Source organism: Coccinella septempunctata, chromosome 5 (genome assembly GCF_907165205.1).
Source record: "Coccinella septempunctata chromosome 5, icCocSept1.1, whole genome shotgun sequence".
Taxonomy (NCBI): domain Eukaryota; kingdom Metazoa; phylum Arthropoda; class Insecta; order Coleoptera; family Coccinellidae; genus Coccinella; species Coccinella septempunctata.
The window spans coordinates 543,038-566,369 of NC_058193.1; the positions used below are offsets into that span (position 1 = coordinate 543,038).

The 23,332-nt window shown below is 39.9% G+C and overlaps 1 protein-coding gene and 1 long non-coding RNA gene across 2 annotated transcripts; one reads left to right on the forward strand and one right to left on the reverse strand.

The window, feature by feature from the left end:
- Nucleotides 1-4,771: 4,771 nt before the first annotated feature.
- On the reverse strand, nt 4,772-6,731 carry LOC123312873. Its single transcript, XM_044897432.1, has 2 exons — nt 5,648-6,731; nt 4,772-5,483 (listed from the first exon to the last, which is right to left on the reverse strand). Exons 1-2 carry the CDS (start codon nt 6,188-6,190, stop codon nt 5,433-5,435), a joined length of 594 nt encoding a protein of 197 aa, XP_044753367.1. The 5' UTR covers nt 6,191-6,731; the 3' UTR covers nt 4,772-5,432.
- Nucleotides 6,732-21,766: 15,035 nt separating this feature from the next.
- On the forward strand, nt 21,767-22,569 carry LOC123312879. Its single transcript, XR_006537702.1, has 3 exons — nt 21,767-21,940; nt 22,005-22,232; nt 22,288-22,569. It is a non-coding gene; the product is annotated as an uncharacterized LOC123312879 (long non-coding RNA).
- Nucleotides 22,570-23,332: the final 763 nt, after the last annotated feature.

Consider the following 23,332-nt stretch of genomic DNA (forward strand, 5'->3'; position numbering starts at 1 on the left):
CTTTGCTTTGGTGTCGACTGGTATTTCATTTTCGAATATTTTGACAGGGGGACATGTATTTCTTCTTGTTGTAAATGTTACTTGTACTGATTTAGCCTCATTGATGTTGAGTCGCCATTTCCGATGCCACTGTCCAAGGTTATCCAAGTGTTCTTGTAGATGTTTAGAAGCTGTTTCGGCGTCTTCATGAGATGCCAGTAAGGCTACATCGTCTGCAAAAGATGCTATGGTGGTGTTTTTATTTTCCGGTATGTCCGAAGTATAGATGATATATAAAAGTGGTCCCAAAATACTTCCCTGTGGGACTCCGGATTTGACTTTGGAAGGAGTGGATATTGCTTCTCCATATTTCACTGCAAATTAACGGTCTGCTAGATAGGACTTTAGAATCATGTAATATGGTTGTGGGAGGAGTTGTTTGAGTTTGTATAGCAGTCCGTTGTGCCAAACCTTGTCGAATGCTTGGGATGAGTCCAGAAATACTGCTGAGCAAAATTTTTTTTCCTCGAGGCTTGTTGAGATGGTGTTCACAATGCGATGGATTTGATGTGTTGTCGAGTGGTTCTCTCGGAAACCTAGTTGGTGGTCTGGTACCAGTTGGTGCATATCCATGTCATCTTTCAGCCTTTTAAGAAGCAGCTTCTCAAAGAGTTTACCCAGGATTGGGAGCAGACTTATGGGCCTATATGATTCCACTTTGTGTTCTGGTTTACCAGGTTTGGGTATCATTATAACCTCAGCATACTTCCATATGGTGGGGAAGTAGGATATGCTCATCATTCTATTGAAAAGTGTTGTGAGCAGTACGACAATTTTTCTGGGTAGTTTTTTCAGGGTTTCCGCCGTTATGAGGTCGTAGCCAGGGGCCTTCTTGTTTTTCAGTCTTCTAATCTCCTTGGCTACTTCTTTTGGTGTGAAAGATTTAATTGGTAAGGACATCTGACATGGAACATCCAGAAAAGTTTCAATTTCTGCATCGTTGATACCAGGATAGGGGTCATTTGGTGTGAATACATGTGCAAGATGTTTGGCAAATGTATTGCATTTTTGCTCATCTGAGACAGCCCATTCTCCATTGGCCCTTTTTATTGGAGATTTCCTCAATGTGGGTCTTTTGAATTTCTTCGTGGCTTTCCAGATGCTGTGCTCATTTTTGTCATTTATATTTTCTATATAATGTTGGAATTGAGAATTTTTATATTGCTGCAGGGTTTCACGTAGTTTTCTGGTGAGTTGATTGAGTGTTGTCTTGTCTAGTGGATTCCGTGATCTCTGCCATTTCCCTATTGCTCTTCGTTTTTCTACCAGCAGTTCCCGAATTTGAAGGGGTAGTTTTGTTTGAATTTCTTTCGTCCTTGAGTGTGTTGGGGTACTTTCCCATGCTGCTTTTTGAATCATCTTTGTTATGTTGTTTGCAGCTGTTTCTATGTCATCGGGCGTTTCTAAGATTATATTCATAACTGCATCTTCCTTGAGTATTCGCTGGAACATACCCCAATTGGTTTTCTCCGTCGTGAGTGAAGATTTAATTTCATACGATTTGGGTATTGTGTGAAGGGTTATTAAAACTGGTGAGTGGTCAGATGAAAGGTCTGGAGGATAGGATTCCGCTTGTATGTGGCGATTGCTAATTCCATTCGTGACGAAAAAGTCCAAGACATCAGGAATCTTGTTTCTGTCTGTTGGCCAGTAGGTCGGTGAACCTGGTGAAACTACGTCAAAATTTTTGTTTGTTATCACTTGCATTAGATTACGTCCTTTGGGGGTAATTAGTCTTGATGCCCAATGGGTGTGCTTTGCATTCCAGTCACCTCCTATTATAAACCGTTGTTGAAAAGATTGAAAAAACGACTCATATTGGTTTGGGGAAATATTGTGCCGGGGTGGTGAGTACATTGCTGATACATCGAAACTCCATAATTCTGTGTACATTCTGATGTTCGTTGCTTGTATTTCGTGACTGACGTATTTTGGTAGTGGATCATGTTTCAAGCTTCTTCGGATTAGAATAGCTGCGCCACCGTGAGCGGTACCATCTGGGTGTTCAGTGGAGTAAGTGAGGTATTGTGGGATCTGTTTTGTCGGTGAAATGGGTTTCTGATATCAGCATCACATCGATTTTATTGAGACTCATGAATATTTCCAATTCATGTTTGCGGTTTGGAAGCCCATTTGCCATTTTTAACAATTGTTGTAAGTAGATTCAGTATGATCTGGTTCTGGTTAATAAGTTGTGCCATCATGGATTTGAGGTCTGATAGGAAAGTAGACATCATCGTTTCTAAACAATTCGGATTTTGACTTTGAGTAGGTAGTTTTTGTTGTTTCTGTTGGTTTCTCGTTGCTTCTGCATAGGATATTTCTGGTGTTCTGGTTATTTCTTGGGTTTGGGGTATGCAGATACCGTTTGTAGGTTCGGTTGATTCTTGGTTCGTATAAGTTGTTTGTAGACTTGACAACCTTTGTAGTTTGCTGGGTGACTCCCTTCGCATAAGGCACAAGTGGCTGGTGTTGTTTTTGGTTTGGAGAATGTTTTTGAATCGTGCTGTTTGCCACATTTAACGCACATAAATGGGCTGTTTCAATAGGTTTTTGTGTGGCCGTATTCCTGACATCTAGTGCATTGTATGATTTCTCGTTTTTTTCTTGGTGGTTCTATTGTAATTTTTCTATTTGAGAGGAATTCTATCTTATAAATATCTTTGTTGTTTTCTCTGGGCTCCAAGTCTACATAGAATAGAGAGAGGGGATTTTTTGTCGTACGATCTCTTATGTTTATTATGTTTCTCACTTTATGGCCTGATTTTTCAATTTCCATTCTTATCTCATCAACAGGAACACTGTAGTGAAGGTGTCTGATGACCACTCGATAGGCTCTCTCTTGTTTAAATTGGTATGTGTGAAATATTATATTCTCATCCCGAAGGAATTTTACCAAACTTCTGTATGCGTCAGGATTTGTTAAGTTTACTTTGACGTTGTTATCCGCTAGTGTTTTCGTATAGAACTGTTCGTTAGCTATCACTGATGTTAATTTTCTATTCATTTCTGAGCAGTTTGTTACACCGTGTATGAAAATTGGTGGAGGTCTTGGGATTCTTTGTATTGCTTGGGATGTATCATTTTCATTTGATTCTTCAGACAGGAATGAAAATCTGTTTTGTGTGCTTATCGATGAATTCCCAATAATTTCAGGGGAAAGAGATGAAAATTTCCTTTTTTTGACTGTCTGCCATGAAACATTATTATCTGATGATGGATTCATGATTTTTAGTAGTTGTCCAAAGGACAACTAATATTAATTGTCGCAAAATTTGTTTTGTTTTGATGAATCGGAAAACGATAATATGTGTTTATTTTTACGTACGTTTGAAGCAGATTACTGTTCGCAGAGATAAGGTGTCTCGTATCTTAACACGCGTGTTCTCCCTAGCACAGCTGTCGCACGACTCGAGAATTAAAACATACTGTAACATACAGAAAAAAAAATTTAATTTAACATCCTTCACCGCTCCCTTTTTTTTTCAATAGTAATAGTAGGTATAATTATCTATATTTCACCCAATCTCTCCTATGTCTTCTTCACTCCGCTCCAACAACATTAGATATGATTCTGATTCACTAGGTTATGAAGAATTTCTCTTCCCGAACTTGAGATCCAACACTTGATCTTTTTCTTAAACAATTTGATATTTATTATTATTATTAAGAATATACAGAAGAGTTGAGATCGTAATCTATAAACTCATATAAAAAAAATAGAATTAATACGAGTTGACATTGTGAAAAAGAAAAACAAGAGATGAATGAAATGTACACAACACACACATACAATTTCACAGTAGTCTCACGAAGAAACACTGGCGAACCATCTGTCCATAGCACTCTTGAAGCCATTCACAGAGCGGGCGTTCACTGCTGCTGTCGGAAGGCTGTTCCAGGAATTAAAAACCCTGTTGGGGAGGAAGAACTCTCTGCTGGTGGACCGGAACCTCTCCTTCGTCAGCTTGAAGTTGTGGCCACGCAGACGAGTGTCAGCATTAAGGCAAAAGAGATGGGACACATCAACGTTGAACAAGCCGTGAAGGGCTCTATAAGTTGTGATCAGGTCACCCCTCAGACGACGGTTAGCAAATGGCGTGAGGTGCATTAAAGAAAGTCTTTCCTCGTAAGTGGGCCTTCTCCTACCATAGGGAATCCTAGTAAATCTTCGTTGGATGTATTCCAGATGATTCACATCACGGGCCAGCACCGGGGCCCAAACTGGACCAGCATATTCGAGGATGGGCCGAATATAGGTGGTGTAGAGTACGCTGCAAGTGCGGGGATCACAACGGCCAAAAGTCTTCTGTAGGAGAAACGACATTCTCTTGGCTTTGTTGGAGACAGCAGCTATATGCTCAGACCAGGACAGATCCTCAGTGACAATGACCCCCAGATCTGACTGAGATGCAACAGATTTAATAGCATGGTGGGATAAGTAGTAGGAGTGTTTCGGATTATGTTTTCCCATATGAAGGACTGTGCATTTATCCAAATTGAGTGGGAGCTGCCAAGTGATGGACCACCTCCATACAGCATCCAGATCACTTTGCAATATTGATCCCAATAATGGATTGCCATAAATTTTCACGTCATCAGCAAAAAGAGCGCAAGATGACTTTACCTTAGCAGGCAGATCTGACGTGAAAAGTAAAAAGAGAAGCGGCCCCAGGACAGAACCCTGGGGCACACCGCTAGACACCCCTCTAGTAGACGATATCGAGTCACCTACGCGAACTTGAAAAACTCTATCAGACAAAAAGGCTTCGAGCCACAACAGGAGGTCACCACGAATGCCGAGACTTTCTAACTTCAAAAGGAGAAGTTTATGAGACACGCGGTCAAAAGCCTTTGAGAAGTCAAGATAGACAACGTCAACAGGATTTCCAGCATCCAGCTTTGAACTCCAGTCGTTGACACAAGTCAGAAGGTTGGTGATCACGGAGCGGCCTGGGAGAAAACCGTGCTGACAGTCAGGAATAATACCATTGGCGAGTGCAAAATGTAGCATCGACTCGTGAATTATCTTTTCGCAGATTTTGGCGACAATTGGAACGAGACTTATTGGCCTATAGTTGTTAGGATCGAGTTTGTCTCCCTTTTTGAAGATAGGTGTGACCAGGGCCTCTCTCCAGCATTTTGGCAATGTATGCGTGATGAAAGATTTTGTGAAAATCGTCGAAAGGGGCAGAGAAAGCGAGGATGCGCAGTTTTTTAGGAGTTTAGCAGAAATTCCATCACCACCGGGTGCACTACCGACATCAAGAGAAGATAGGTACTTCTCAACAACCGACGGAGGGAACTCGACATGCTCCAACTGGTTGACAGAGCTAGGGAGGTTCAGCTTGGGACTATTGAGAGGCACAGAAACAAAGGATTCAGCGAAAGTTTCACTCAAGATCTCTGCAGACTCTGAAGCACTGCCGCTCTGGCAACCATGACGATCCTTGACCAATGGAACGGTGACTTTGGAATTCAGGTTGGATCTAATGTACTTAAAGAACTTCTTACGGTCGCCAGATGAGGCAAGGGTGGACTCAAACTTCGATTTAGCCTCTCTCACTGAATTGCTCACGTGATTAGAGTACCTACGATGAGCCTCGTAGTCCGTGTCTCTTCGACTGCGCAAATATCGTTGCCACAAGGATTTCTTAGTTCTCATCATACGGAGCATGCTCTGATCAATCCAAGGTTTGGAGAGTATAACAACCTTAGAGCGATACGTTGTACAAGTTTCGAGTTCGTGTGACAGTGTGCTAGTGAAAGCGGACCACATGGATTCAACACAATCAGTCGACTGTAAAACATCACTCCAGACAATGTTCTGAAGCTTGGTGTTGAGAGCATCATAATTTATGATCTTAATACGCTTGGTGACTTTACTAGATTTTGGAATGCTGAGTTGCACCTTCGATACAGAAGTAACGTGGTCTGACCGACCAAATGGTGGGAGGAACTCAGTGGATGCTATAAGATGAGGGTCATTTACTAGAATGAGGTCAAGCAGAGATGGGTTCTGGTTTTTTCTGAAACGAGTTGGCTGGTCCACCAACTGAAAAAGGTTGTTTTCTCTAATAGTGTCGACATAAATGGCTGAAGCGGAGCTGCATGATCTATCATTTGTTAAGGGCCATTGAACGTCTGGCATGTTGAAGTCCCCGACAATGAATAAGTTTTTTTTCGAACTAGATAGGTCAGCAAGATGACGACACAATTTGCTATCGTGAGGACTGGGCCGAGGTCTATAAATGCATACTACAGTTAAGATTTCAGTCCCATTGAGAGAAATATCCAGGGTTATGTTGTCGAGACCAGGCAAGGACAAGGAAGAAACCTTAACGCTAAATCTGGACGCGACAGCATCGCAGACATAGGCACAAACTCCGCCATAGCCGACTGTAGTTAAGCTATCGTTCCTATGTAGGGTGTATCCTGGAATGGACACTATGCTGTCAGGAATACCGGGGTGGAGCCATGATTCCGAGATGAGTATGAACGTTGGTTTGGAACTTGATGCGAACAAGGTCAACTCGAGCAGTTTAGATGGCAGAGATTGGACGTTAGAATAAGTTATGTTCCATTCTAGCTGCTCAATGTCGAGTTTTTTGATCCTCGGTTTGTCACTGGGACTATCTTAGGAATTCCACTGACGTACTTTATATCGATGCCCTGCTCCCCCGCACCACGTCTGGACAACAACGCAGGGTCTTCAACTCGGTGGTCTGTTGAGGCGTTTTATCGTCAGAGATGGAGACCTTGCTCCAGGATGGGTTCAGAAGGCGTAATTTCTTATTGCGGAGGATTCTGGAAACAATTACAGTGTTCGTGAAAGAGACTTTAATGGGTCTTGGCCTGGAAGAGTTTTCCTTTCCCACCCTGCTGACGTCGACTCTGTAGGAGTCTGCCCCGGGTTCGATTGTGTTCAACAGTTGAGTGACCACACTACCATCAGCCTCCTTAGATCCCTCAGGCACACCTCTAATTAGAACATTATGTGAACGACGTACTCGCTCTAGTAACTCGTTTTGATCCATCGCTGCCTGAGGTGAGTCACTGGACGCGGCAACAGGATTGGCTTCCAAACGGCCAACCCTATCATTAAGAGACCGAACATTCTGCCCCAACTCGGATTGACCCTGAATGACATCCAGCAGGTCGGATTGACATTTGGAAATATTGGACTGGTGCTCAGATAGAGTGGTCTCATGCCTACCGATAGCACAAGCTTGATCATCAATAGCCAAACCATGCTTTTCAAGAATTACACGGCACTGAGATATCTCCTCCCTGAGTGCAAGCTGTGAAGACTTTATTTCAGAGATATCCAACGATATTTCGCTTAATTTACTCATGAGAATGTCGAATTGACCAGGCGATAATGACGCGGTGGGCTCTGGAGCACCAGTACCACCGCCAGATGCGGAACCAATGCCACCTCTACTGCGCAAGATACGACCATCCTTAAGGCAATACTGGCATGACCAGGTGCCAGATAGTGCGTTAGATTCTGAGGGGGAAAGTTTAAGACATTCAGGATGGAAATGATTTAGGCAAGATGCGCATTTCAGAAGTTTCAGTGTTGGTGCTCCTGATTTACCACATATTTTACAGGTTGTAACAGTCACGCGACCAGCATTCATATTGAGAATAGAAGACGAAGAAAAAGACAAGACAAGCAGAACCGATAATAAAAGTGCCGGGATTCGGATAAAGGGGAGACACTTCACTCTATTGGGCCTGTAATAGAGACTTATCACAGAGAGAAGGCCACGGAACAAAAAGGTTATACGGGATGGGAAATAGTGATGTTGCAGGGAAGTGAGCACTTTTGGAAAAAAATCCTACATGCAAGTGAGCGGAAAGCCAATAAAGAATTGCAAAGTACACGTAGTATAATGCAATTCGCGCTGAGGACAAGTGAAAAACCAGCAAACAGTCGCCCCAACCAAGAAGAAATACTAAACATCAATATGGGAGCGTCAGGAAATCGGAGCTGCGGGTCGACGTCCAACAAGGTGGGGAGAACGGGTTCCTGGCAACGATCTCGGGCGCACGGCGCACGACGCGAACCGGTATGAATCAAAGCCAAATAAGAAAATAAACAAAGAGTGAAAAAATAAAGGAAATAAAATTATTCGCATCTGCACCCTCAAACCAAGAATATGAACAAACAATTGGCAACCCTACCTTAATAGGAGACCGCAGAGAAACCAAATCACAAATTTGAAATAAATTACTATGAAAACCGCAAGAGTGAACAACAACACGTCTGCACACTTTGACAACTCGTGATTTGAGTTTTTGAGTATTCAGTTTTCTTATTTCAAAAGTTAACAAACCAAACAATCTCGGCGACAGATAATCACATTGGCGCTGGCCTACGGTCTTATTACAGCGGGGTACACTCAATAACTTTTCCTTGTTTCGAGTACTGTAACAATGTGCAATCAGTGAAGAGGTGACTTTGCCCGTTTTTATTCTTATAAGCATGGACAAACAAAAAAGTTGCCTCACATCAAGAAAACCAGACTCCTCATACAGCTTATCATTTGGGTATCTTAAAGGTTTCCGAAATATTATTCTCAGTAACCACCTGTGGATAATATTAAGATTTTCCAGATGGGTGTCACAAATACCACCCCAGCCAACTATCCCGTACGACAATTGCGATTGAATGAGTGCATGATATAGTATCTTCAGATGTTTAATATCAAGATAGTCTCTGAGGCGTTTGAATCTGAATAGCATACTTCTCAACTTCTTCACAATGTTCTTCACTTGTAGGTCCCACTTCATATGTCGATCAATCACGATCCCAAGATATCTCACAGACTCCGCCTCGAAAATACATGAACTTCCGTCCAAAGTAAGCGGTCCCATATCTGGTAGTCCACTCGAATAAGATGAAAATGGCAGGTATTTTGTCTTCTCAAAATTCATTGTCAGTTTGTTGTAGCTGAGCTATTTTCCTATACTTTTGAGATCTTTTTCCGCTTTGTACTTCAACTGTTGCCATGTATCTCCTTCATAAAATATTGCCATGTCATCTGCAAAACTGATAATTTTGCCTTTAGTTGTTGAAGTCAACAAGCTATTCATGTATAGGGTGAACAGAACTGGGCCTAACACTGTTCCCTGTGGTACTCCATAAGTGACATGCATGGGATCGCTTAGTTCTTCACCAACACACACTCTTTGCTCTCTATCTGACAAATAACTCTCTAGAAGTTTATAAATCTTTCCTCTCATCCCGAAGCTATAGAGCTTTTCCAACAATTTCTTGTGGCACACCGTATCGAAAGCTTTTGAGAGGTCAACAAACACACAAAGAGATGGTCTACTTTTATCTAAGGTCTCATAAATATGCCTTGTCAAACAATGAATCGCATCATCTGTAGATTTTCCTTCCTGAAACCCATACTGACGCTCCGATAGTATGCTGTGTTCCCTGCAGAAACTCACTATTCTCTGCTTAATAATCTTCTCCACAATTTTAGAAATATTGGAAACCAGTGAAATTGGTCTATAGTTGACCATCTCCAACCTATCTCCCGATTTGAACAGAGGCTTGATGACTCCAACCTTCAGACACCTGGGAAAGTAACCTCTATCAATGCATTTATTAATTAAATGAGTAAGAGGAGCTTTGATTTCATTGCAGATGTTCTTCAGAGTTTCTGCACGTATATCATCATACCCAGGGGATTTATTCGATTTCAGCTCATTTATTACCTGTTCAACCTCTCCAGTGCTTGTTGGATAAAGATACATTGACTTATCCACAGCGTTTGTCCTCTCTATGTAGTCATTGGGTTCGAGTATCTTCGCCGCATATTTTTCTCCCAATTCAGAATAATATTGGTTGAAAATGTTTGCAATATCTCTCTCAGTTTCAACAAGATCACCAGTGTCAGAATTAATTTTTTCTATCCTTATTTCCGCTTTGGAACGGTTACATATTTCATCTACGCATTTCCATAAGGCCTTAGACTGATTTACATTGTCTGCTATCTGCTTCCGTGCAAACATTCGTTTGGAGAGTTTTATCAGTTTATTCAACTTATTCTTATAATAAATATACTGCCTTTTGAGATTCAAATCATTTGGTGCTTCCATCATATGCTTGTACATGAGTTCCTTTTTGTTAACTGACACTAAGAGTGCAGGTGTCATCCACCTTTTTCGCGGTCTTTTCTTTTTTTTCACTCTTATTTCTGTTGTATTTCTCCCAACATACGCTTTGATCTTCTCAATTAAATACTCGGTCATTTCATCTATATCATCCAAAGTGTATAAACCGCTCCAATTCTCATTATTCAGGTCTTCTCTAAGTGCAGCATAGTCAACAAATTTCTTGATCCCACTCTCATTCATCTTTGGTTTTTCACAAGTATCCCGGTCCAAGCCAACTGTGACCGCTGTGGGGTAATGATCTGTAATATCAGTTTCGAATATGAAAGATGAGACATCCACAGTTGGGGATGCTTTAACCAGAAAATGGTCTAGGCATGTCTTACTTTCTGGTCGAGTATATTTGTTAATGTATGATTCAAATCCGCAACTATTAAAGATGTTCTTATATTCCTCAGAAATATCTGAATCAGACAGTAGATCTATATTAATATCCCCAGTGATTATCTGGATGTCACCTCCTGAGAGTTTTTGAAGATAATCATTAAAATCAACATTGAACTGTTTCGGACAGGAGTTGGGCGATCTATAAATAGCGGACAGTTTAACATTACTATTTCCCACTTCGGCGCTAACTTCAAGTATCTTCATAATTCCAACATTCCTTGTCTCATATGAGCAACTGACACCTTCCTTAATGTACACCATCACACCATCGTTCCTGTTCAGTTCCCCCCCATTGTACAAGGTTCGATAACCATCAATCCTCAAACATTCCAAATCATGCACTATAAAAGTTTCAGTAAGAACTATCATCTCAAACTCAACCGAAAATCCACTGAGAAACAAAATTAGTTTGTCGAAATTTTTCATAATGCTCCGTATATTAAGGTGCAAAAATTTCAATGGTGTCTGAACGGACGTGACAAAATCTTCCAACTTAGAGATAACTTGTGTATCCTTTGTTTCACCTTCATACTCTCGAATGAACGGATCCATGTTGCTGCCTTAAACAATGTGAGTACAACTTAAACAGGAATAAACAACAAAAAACTAGTACCATCAACACACGGGAAAACAAACTGAGATAAGTAAGAAAAAAATGAACACCCAATAGAAAGGAATACGGGCAAAAATAAACAGAATATCCAAATAAAACCAAAAAAAACAAAACTATGGATCCAAGCAACAGATCAGGGTTCCCGATTTGAGTTTAAGCGTTTAAGTTTTGATGTGTCTAACTGGCTTCTGGGCTTTCTTCACTGCCCCCTCCCCTGCCCCTCCTGGGGGTGGAAATTCCCGATTTGGAATGTAGTTGATATCCGGAACAGAGGGGATTGCTTCAGAGGGTGAAGACGCCACAGGTGCAACTGGCCTTCGGGTTCCTTTCACATCAGCCAAAAAAGTCTCTGATTCACCCGGTGTTCTCTCTGCAAGTTCAGCCTTCCGCTCCGGGCTGAAGTTCTGCACTCGAATAGGGGTGGATGGTGCGCTATTCGACTTTCTACACGTTTGACCTTTCTCCAACTGTAACAACTGCGTCACAGAAAAATAAGTGCCATCGACAACAAGCCTATTTCCCCTGATAAAACAACCTTTTCCCCTTTCCCCTCCAAAGACGTAGATATCTCCTCAATATTTTCTGCTCCTCACGCTGGGCCTCAGTAAGATCATTCTCGATATATATGCCAGTTCCCCTCAGACTCTTCACGTTACGGAATATTTCCCTCTTCTTGAGATAAGACACAAATTCAACTTTCACTGGACAATTTTTTGATCTTCCCAGACATAGGATGTTATTCAGGTGGGATTTCCTAATATTTGTGTCCAACAATCCGTTAAGTCTCTCAATAACGAATTCACTAGTGATATCCTTAGGTTCCCTGTCTAATCCAAACAATACTATGTTAGCCTCTCTAGAATTTCTCTCTAATAATTCGACCCTATTTTTAAGATGTTCGTTTTCCAACTCAACAGCAGTTATTTTGCTCTTCAAGTTCTCAATTTCCACCAATAATCTCGTTTCACTAGCGAGTATTGTGTTGTTCAGTTCGTCTTTATTCTTTTGCATTTGTGTGAGAATTTTTTCAACTGTTGCGTCATTCATAGTCAGTGTGAGAAGAAAAACAGTTCCTCTACGATACCAGATTATCGACTAACAGGCCTGAGTGAAAACTTTTTTAGAAAAAAATTTTCAGGAAATCATACAATATACAATATTTCTTCCAACCGGGAAAAGGAACGACTGTCACACGATTGTGGGAACAATAGGACAAGGTGTTACACACTTCACTCTTACGGGTCCATGTAAGAGACTATTCAAAACAAACACAGGTAGGCCGCGGTAAAAAAGGTTGATAAACAAATGGACAGACAAACGGAATTGCCAATGATTCAATCGTCGGGCCTGTATCTCGGAATCACCGATAAGAATGATAATGTTATCGATAAATCTTTCAGCATATGAACGGTGTTCTCTGATAAGCAAGAGCTCAGAATTGAAGAAATTAACTCTCAAATATCGAATTTATGATTATGATTCAATTAGAATATGGACAGTAATTAGCTCACGGCAATCCTCGCATATCAAACAACCTGATGTAGCACTTTCATCAATTGGGCTTCCAGAAAACTCGAGAAAATGACCCTTTTTCACCACACTTCTTCCTGACACATGCACACCGAAAGCGATTGATAATGACTGTTTCATAAAGTATCACAATGTTTAACTAATAAACCATATTATATAATATACCATACATGTGTAATAAAATGAAATTTCACATAATATTATTTGTATTGTCTGAGACCTCACGAGTGCCCAGTGTACTCGTTTGAGTGCATATTTTTTTCCGAAATCGCTACTTGATTTTTTCTTCGAAAATGAGTCTGTTCTGTCTCACTCATCTCATTTCATCAGTATATAGTGAAATTTATCGAAATAAAGAAAAAAAATGTGTGGGACCATATGGGTTAAGGAGTATGGAGAGTAGAGAGAAGGAGAACGATCGCTGCTTTGAGACCACAGATTTTTTGTCCCCTAAAATATGTACCAATAGCGTAGTTCATGCTTTTGCCAACAGGCGCACTGGCCATCACGAGAGTACGAAATTTTGATTTACACAAATCAAATTGTAGTTGGCTCGTTGGCTGAGTGAACTGTTTCCCTGGTGACAGATGATAGGAATATTATTATTTTCGATTTTTGATAAGAGAACAACATATGACCATGGTGAAATGTTGAAGCGTGCGCTAGTATAAGAGTGTTTTGGCATCGGAAAAAAAGGAGAAGACATAAAATTTCCGAGAGCATTCTTGAGAGAAAATTGGAAAAAACCTTATCTCAAGAATCGACTCCGAATCAATTTGTGTGTCAAGAGCACTTTTGCGATGAAGATATCAAAAAGATGATGGATTCATTATAAACGAAATAGAAATTGTCATCCCTCGTGAGAAGTTGACTCTTCTGAATGAGAATATATAACCAATAAAACTACATGGTTTCAGAAGTAAATATTCTTGAAGAATTTTGTTGGCATAACATAATATATGGTTTATATCGGTTCTCAGCTGAGTATTGGCAACAGAATCTACTCTAATACCTAAGTGATAAATCTGAGACTGCTACCTTCTGTTGTCTTGATGTGTACTACTCCTCAGTACGGATTTATATAATTTTGAAGATTACGGTAAACCAACTAACATAGCTGCTTTCAATAAACAATGATAAACAAAAGTAGGTACAATTTTTTTGATCAGTGATTTCTTTTGAATTTTATTGATTTCGACTTGCATTTTATTGCATATAATTCAGAGAACTCATATTTAATATAGATTTGAAGAAAGGTATTCGAAAAATCATCAGAAAAACCACGATGACACATAACCTAAAATAAAACGAAGGCTGTTCATTTCAAATTGACGCTTGAATCCCCACCCCTTATCGATACCCGCTGCAATCGCAGCGACACCTATCCTACGTTTCCCGTTTTCGGGGACACATTTTTAGTACGTCGATCGTTATCCTTCTCTCTACTCTCCATATTAAGGAGTTTCAATGAAAGATTTATTCGATGAATAACACTATCTGAAAGTGAAAAGACTGCATTTTTACTTATCCTAAGAATAAGACTTATCTGTAAAAAATTTAGTTATTCGCACATGAAATTACCGGGCCTTATTCAGACGAAACAATACAATCCGGAGAAAACACAAGTGATAGTGGGACACAGTATCTTTTCGAGATCAAAAATGATAATACTGCAGTTTGATTTATTATAATCACGTTTGTCCACGTATAGAGGTGCGCGCGCATGGCGAGATGAGTTATACCATTATTCCGAAAATGCGCTTAGTATTTCGTTGAGAGGAAAAACATTAAATGGGTATAACTCGGTCAAAACCACGATTTGACTCATACCACTCATAAGAAGAATAATATGCAACCTTTGGTACCCAAATATCGATATAACTCAAAAATCGAAATTTGTGACTTATACCACTTTTCCTCTGAACGGCTCAGTTCATTTCTCAGAATTACGCGGTACTGGTCTACCACTCGTTGTTCAGTGACATTGAGATTTGGGCAGGCGTTGCAGAATTCCTCATGGAGCCTTTTCCTATAGTTGTTCGTGTTCTGCCCTAGTCCCGTGATGGTGTTATATATGCGCACTATAGTTTCATTCATGGACGTTGTCCACTTCATGCGCTTTCTAACTAACCCCGCTTGGGTGAGCACTGGCTGAATATCCTGCGCAGCACTTTCAGCGGTTCGAGTCGGCAATTGAATTGGACTCGTTGATTGCTGTTGTTTCTTTGGAGCTGTAGCTTCTTTTGCAGCAGGAGCCCGCTTCCTCAACATGCTGCTACCGACGTCCCGCATAAAAACTATAAATTTGATAACCTAACGTGCTCTGTAAAAAACTTCAACTACCCTGATTTGATAGCTATACGTGAATCATGGCCCCATGAATCAGAAATTAACTACTTTAACATAGATAACTACGTGGTAGTAGAACATTTTTTTAGTTTCTCGAAGCTGCAATATGGCTTCCAGGCAAATAGCTGGACGTTGGGACCAGTGGCGGATCTAATGGAGACTCTAATGAGAAGAACTGATGAGGGATATGTTGTAGCTGCAGTTTTCATCGATCTTAAAAAAGCCTTCGATACTGTTGATCACCTGAAACTCATAAATAAGTTGGAACAACTTGGAGTACAAGGGCGGGCTGTAAAACTCGATCGAATCATTCCTTCGGGATAGATTCCAATATTTATTTATTTATTTATTTATTCAAAGAGTACAATGTTCTACTGGTCAAACCTAACTACAGAACAAGGTAAACAAGAAAAAAAACCTAATTCAAATATACAAAATAAGACAAGTAAGTCGGGCAAAAAAGTATGACTTGATATCTGAGATGCTACAATGAAAAATATCCAAGTCAGGACAAACAGAGTTACAGGCACGACACAAATTATAAAGAGGTGAATATTTCAGTGTATTAGTTCTCGGTGTTGGCATGTAAAATGTGTTCTCCGCTCTGGAAGCAGGTCTCGGGATTAGAAAATTGAGATTACCAAGTAAATAGCAATCTTTAATCATCCCACCGATCAACTTGTGCACAAACACAACGAACTGGCAGTCCCTCCGACATTTCAGACCCTTCATACCGTGTCTACTCAAAAGTAACTCTTGAGGGAAACCGATGGGCGGATACACATTATCCTCTCTATAAGACAACAGCTTCAGGAAACGTCGCACGGACTCAATCCCATCAATATGGTTTTGGTGGTAAGGGGACCATACTAAAGCTGCATACTCCAGCCTAGATCTGACATATGCGTAATAAAGGATCTTCAATGTGGCCGTATCCGAAAAGTCACGAGAAATGCGCGCAATGAATCCATACATCCCCCTCGCAGTAGACAGAGTTTCATCAATATGTGGTGCAAACGACAGCTTTGGGTCAAAGATCACTCCTAAATCCTTCAACACCGCCGGACGCTCAAGCGAGTTACCATCCACAGTATAATCAAAATGGATTACATTCTTATTATGTGTAGAAGACATGACATAACACTTCTTGGCATTCAGATTCAATCGGTTTCTCTCGCACCACTCAACAACGCGCAGCAAATTGATGGAAAGCCGCTCAAAATCCAATGCATCCCTCACCTCAAGGAACATCTTGAAATCATCTGCAAATAGCAAACAGTATACGTCCACCACATCAGCCAAGTCATTGATGAAAATTATGAAAAGCAGTGGTCCAAGGTTACTGCCCTGCGGCACTCCCGAAGTACTTGAAAACACTCTAGACCGCACACCGTTGAACTCAACATATTGCCGCCGGTTGGACAAGTAGGACTTAAAAAGATTAATGAGATTAGAGCAAAAGCCAAATTGGGACAATTTCGTCAACAAAATTCCATGGTCCATTGAATCGAACGCTTCTGAAAAATCAGTAGGTATACAGGACATCAGCCTGGGATCTTCTCTCAATTACCTCAGAAACAAACTGGGTTATGCTTAGGAGGTTGGTAACTGTTGAACGGCCCTTGACGAAACCATGCTGAAAAGGTGATATTCGATCACAGACTAGAGGATATAACCGAGTGTAAAGGAGGATCTCAAATATTTTGCTTGGATTACAGATTATTGATATCGGTCGGAAATTAGAAATATCAAGCTTATTGCCCTTTTTGTGAACTGGGCGCACCTTAGAAAGCTTCCACGCATCAGGAACGATGCAACTTCTCAAACAGGTATTGAACAAGATTGTGAGCGGATACGCCAAAACACACGCACAATCCTTGAAAATCAAGGAGGGAATGCCATCCGGACCCATAGTCATAGTTGGTTTCATCTTCCTCAAAACCGTAAGAACCTCACTTTCCTCAAACAATGCAACATTAATGTTAGTCATGTAAGGATCCTCAATCTCATCAACATCCGTAGTACTAGTAGTGAAAGATTTTGCGAAAAAAACAGCAAAGCTATCAAGTATGTCTAATGGACCATCCATTAACTGTCCATCATAGAACATCTGCCCAGAAACAGTTGTTGAACCCTTCTTATTGTTTATGAATGACCAAAATTTTTTGGAGTTATTTTTTATGTTTCGTTCTGACCTCTCCACAAATGCTCTGTAAGCTTTAGCTGTATCTATTTTAATTTTGGCTCGCAGACGGACGAACTCCCCTCTAGCAGTGACATCATTCTTTTTTTTGAATAATTTCCAAAATTTCGCCTTCAAGCGAATTAAGCGAATAATCTCCTTATTGAACCATGGAGGATATCTACGCTTTTTCTTATAAGTTCGAACGGGGACACAACGATCAAATACGCTATAGATTCTGTCATAAAAGTCGGAAGCATCATCAGGATTGTTGATATTCGCCAGGAAGGTCCAGTCAATATCCGAAATAAGATCATACATGAGGAAAAAATTCGCTTTGCTGAAGTCGTATTCGTGCTAGTAACAGGTAATAAAATTTCCTTTTAACTGCGCGTGATATTAGGTGAGCAACTGACACATAATGCTGGATGGTGTTTATCCTCAACCAATAAAGGATCCTGCGACCTCTCCACGAGACAATCACCACCACTGAAGATAACCAGATCAAGAGTTCTATTGTATTCATTACTCACAAAATTATTCTGTGTGAAATTGTTGATTTCCAAAAATTCACCGAGAAGAATAACAGGTGTGTTACGTGGTTGGGAAGGATCATCAATGTGGGAAGCATATGCAGAAATGTTGAAATCACCAACAATGAGGAACTTTCCGCTATATGTTGCACAAATGGTATCAAGAACTTCAAATAGTGAACGATACCGCTCTACCGATAAAGAAGGAGGTAAATAGAGATTAATCACATACAAGGAGGCCGAGTCGGCAATAATCTTTACCATCACTATATCAACCAAAGAAAGGTCGCTAGTAACAAACGGGGTCAAACTAATCTCCAAAGATACGAATGTCTTATCAACCGCAATGAGAACTCCACCGCCTCTGGAACACCCACACCCCATAAAATCCCTATCAGACCGATACACTTCATATTGGCTTGGCAACAACTCTTCACTTCTGATCGCACCGTCCAACCAAGTTTCCGTAAGAGCCACCACCGGATGCTGACTGACAGCTATTGCATTGAAAAATAATGTAGTTTTAGACCTCAGGCTTCTGACGTTCTGGTAGTATAGGCTCAGAACCCCTAACGTAGATCTATTGTTCGAGGACTCCACAGAAGTATTACACTCAGTCATGGTATCAGAATGCTATGCAGGCCCTAAAAGTCATCTTTAAATTTCTTCAGGGTTAGTTTGTAAGAAGTACATTTCTCCCTCTCCCACACCGCATGGTTCACAGAATGAGACCCTCCGGTCAATCTGACACAGTTACTGCACTTACGATCCGAAGACTTACAATCTCCGAGCACATGAGCCTGCGCACAAAGAGGACAAGTTATAGGCTTATCACACTTATTGGAGGAATGATGATATCCGTTGCATCTATAACAACGCAAAATGTCTACTGCATCAAAAACACGGCAACTGTCATAACCAACAAACAAGTTACCTGCCCTCATCATCCTATCAAAACAGACTCTATGCACCTGGACAACGGCTTGATAAATATTGGGATTATTTTTTGTAGGAAAAATTTTGATAACCTTACAATTATACGATCCACAAAAAATCTCAGGGTTACACTTGATAATCAAATCGACCAAATCTTCTACAGTATACTCCTCAATCAAGCCCACCATTCGAATTCGTGGTTCCACACCAGTAAACTCCTTTACTTCATATGAGCTCGCCATTTTCTCCTTTACCAAACTTTTCAGCTTATCATTCTCTTCCATAGTTTTACAGCCCAGAAGGATACCGCCATCTTTCAAATGTTTGATCTTTGTCAACTGAAAATTATGCTTGGCGGGATTGACGTTCTTCATCAACTCCGACTTAGTCTGAGAAACACCCTGGCCATCATTCTTCGGTCTAACTATAACAGCAGGCATCGTCTTATTCTTCACAATATCTGCATACAGAGTCGGCCCATCAACGACAACAGGTTGTTCGCGTAGCATCCTCATGAAATTCAAATTCATGAAGGACACATGATCATCAATCCTGGACAGCGCTGCATCAACCCTGGACTCCAAAAAATCACCGATCTCAGACTGCCTGACTGTCACGCAGGATTTTTCACAATTTTTACATCTCCAGAATAAGCCAGGAACAGCGTTCATTGCGGCCAGAATATCCACCGTCTTAGAAATACATACTGCATGAAAATAGGTTTTACATGATTCACAAGTTATCGACGGCTTGGATCGACCGATCGCTGAGAAACATTCACCGCAATTAACCATTTCCAATCACAACAAAGGCTAAAGAATTAAACCAATTAAAATGTCAGAGACACCTAATGTATCCACCCAAATTAATCCAATTCCGACAGACTCGGTATTGAAAAAAACCAAATATACATCCCGCACATCAGGCAATGCCCATATACCTCGAAAGTACCACGGGGATGAAAACAAGGGACACACCCTTCACTCAGCCGTGGCCGATCGGTGAGACTTAGAATAACACACAAGGTGGGCCAAGGATGAGAAAAAGGTTCAAAAACACAGGATCAAAAACAAAGTAACAGAAATAAATCACAACGGGTATGGAACCCTTTGAAGTCCGCTCGAACAAATCAGAAATCACGGGAGCGATAAGCCCATCACGCACGCAGATGTCAACTGATAATATCGATGCTCGCGATTTTCGCCTTTAAAGCGAAAAGAACGAAATGAAATGAACAAACCACAAACCAAAAATTTAGCAGATTGAATGGCTTATTCGTATTAAATATTATCAATAACTCACGTGAAAACCTCTATCGACCTCCACTCACTCATATAGAAAATAAATTCTCGATATAAACAACCGAAATCACCATATATCGGAGAGAAATGTCTGATGAAGATGCCTGAAGGCGAAAGTGTGAATATGTTTCAGTCAACGGGGTAAACAGTCAAAGGAAGAAAGTTAAAACTCGAATTCCTCAGAGATCGGTCCTTGGACCTCTTCTTTATCTGCTCTATGTGGAGAGCCTGTCTCTGGTCGATCTAGCTGAAGCTGAACATTATTACATGTTTGCTGATGACACTGCACTCATATTCTACCATAAAAATCTAGATCAACTCGGAATACTCGTTAATAACGCAGTTCTCATTTTTCACAAGTGATTATGTAACAACAATCTAATCATTGATGAGCAAAAAAAAATTTATATGTTGTTCAGTAGTTTAAAGAACAGGAAAAAGTTATGCAATATATCTCTTCACATCAACGACATTCCCGTTCAACGGGTGAATCAATGGCATCAATGCAGATATTTAGGATTGACTATTGATGATGAGCTAAAATGGAGCAGCTAAGTTGACGCGGTTATAAACAAGATCAGTAGTTTCTTTGGAGCAATGAAAAAATTGAGGGATGTACTTACTACGAAGGATAAGCTTGTCTTTTATAATGCACCAGTTTCCGAACGCTAACAGACGGTCGGAGTTTATAGCGGTGCCAACTAATGTCATCTAACGTATTCAATTGAGGCCCGGTACTTTCACCTGCGAATAACTAAATTTATTTTACAGATAAGTCTTATTCATAGAATAAGTGAAAATGATCGTCTTTTCACTTCCAGATAGTGTTATTCGTCGAATAAATAATGCCTATTCGCCGAACAAGGTATATGTCGAATAAGGATATGTCAGATATGAACATACAGATATAAGACTCTGTTCCACCACTTACTGTTAAAGTGTTCGATATGTATTCAGCAGATATGCTAACATCATAATAAATCTGTCAGTTAAATATTTTTCAGTTTCACCTCCCAAGTTCCAAGTAATTTATCTGCTAGTTAACTATCTGAAAATTTTACTGAATGACAGTTTGGCAACGCCGTACTCGTGATTGAAATAAGGATAAATGAGCATAGAATGAGGACAAAGTTAGTCAGTTATGAAGTCGTGATCGATGCTCTCCTACTGCTGGTATGTTCAATTCCACCGCACTGTGTTTTTCTTCGAATTTGAAAGTGAAAACACGGAAAACCAGAAAATAATAGCCCTGAAGATGGTCTAAATATAGACCGAAACTGTCGGCATTTTATTGAGTTGGTTTTCTTTAAACCCTTCTAGACCTTTAAGCCCATCATCAATACAATTAGTTATGAAGTACATTGACAGAAAAAGATGAATTATGAAGACTTTTCTCATGTCTCTATGCTCTGATTTGAAATATCCAAAATTCAAATTTTTCTATCATTTTCAAATTGGTTGGTGAATTTTTAGTGAATGTGAAAGCATGTTAAAAAAAAGGGAAAGAAATGTGAATTTTTCACGTGAGGAGACCGATGCTCTCGTCTCGATTATATCAGAGCGTAAAAATATAATCGAGAACAAAAAAAGTGATGCTGTGACTTGGCAAGAGAAGGAGAAAGCGTGGAAAGATATAGAAATGACTTTCAATAGTAGAGAATTAGGGCTTTTTCGTGATGCGAAGCACCTCAAAATTAAATATGAGGCGATAAAAAAAATACCAGAAAAAAAGCTAGTACCATCCGCGCCGAGTTATATAAGACAGGTGGTGGAATAAATGAAGCATCACCTTATACAGAAACAGAAAAGAAAGTCAAAGAAATGATCTTATTATCTGTTGAAGGGGAAGAGAGCATATGTGATTCTGATCAAATTAGTGAGTACTTGCTATCATTATAATATATGATAATATCTGCAGTGATATATTTATTTATTGTCAGTTATTGAAGAGAATAGAACTGAAGGATTTGTGCCATTGGAGCCAAATATAAAAGTTATTTACATGGAGCAGCATAGCGATTCAGGTGATAATCATAGACAAACGGAACAAGAAAAACCTCTTTCTCCATCAGTCCCTTCATCAAATTCAATAGAAGGAGAAGCAACTGGAAATACATGAAGCCAATGGAAACTTGCTTCCCTAAAAACAAAAAAACATCCTGCTTTGTGTAAGTATTCTATTGATTTTTTTTCTGCGAACATATTTTATAACTCATTTTCCAGGCCAACCAAAAGAGAAAAGGGTGTTTAATAAATTGGGTGAAGCCAAACTTGCCTCGGTGGAATTGCAGAAAGAAGTATTAGAAGAAGAATTGAAGGAGAAGAGAAAGAAGAATGAAATTTTGGAAGGAGAAGAAAAACAGAAAATGGAAATCCATGAGCTACAGATGAAAATGTTGCGAGAGGAAATTCTGCACAAAACAAGTATGCAGAAAAGCATGAAAGAAGAGCAAAGTAAATTGTATGATTTGAAAGAGAAGGCACTTTTATTGGAGATTGAGAAGAACAAAAATGCAATAATAAAACCGTGAATTATGTGAAATTTCATTAACAATTAACAATATAGGACCCACATTTTCATTGATGTTATTACCCAAAAATCGTTCAATATTTACAAGTTGAGAATTTTCAATAAAGAGATAATAAATAAATAAAGAAACAAATTCCAATACAGTTTTTAACCCTTAACCACTAATCATACGTATCAGAGACGGCACGACCTCATCCTATTCGTCAGATGACCTCTCCCTTTCAACTCATGCCATAGCGCTTCCACGTAATTTATCATTATTCTACTCTAACTTAGTACCCTAAAGTTGATTGTCGTATATAGTCTAGTTTTCTAGATATTTCTATTGAAAGATCGATTGCCGTCTCTTAGACGTATAGTTAGCGTTAACGTAATAATAAAAAGACGAGACCTTCTCTGAGTCGTATCATTAGTGATTTGAAATAACCATAGATTGCCGAACAAGTTCGTCAAAAAGTGCAAAAATATCCATAAAAATTTCGAAATACATTTGTTGAAGTGGTTTGATGAAGCTGGAAGTGATTCCAGTCGTAGGTCTCGTCGGTAACCACTCCCGATATTTTATAGACTCATCCATATTTATTTATTTAGCCTATGGTCTATTCGAACATACCCAAAAGAGAGAGTGAACACAGGTATTTACAACACAATACCAGCACATACTTCACAATACATTCAGAATTATTGTCTTCATTATCACAGCTCCAGGCCTAACTGCTCGAGCCAGGAACTGTCAAC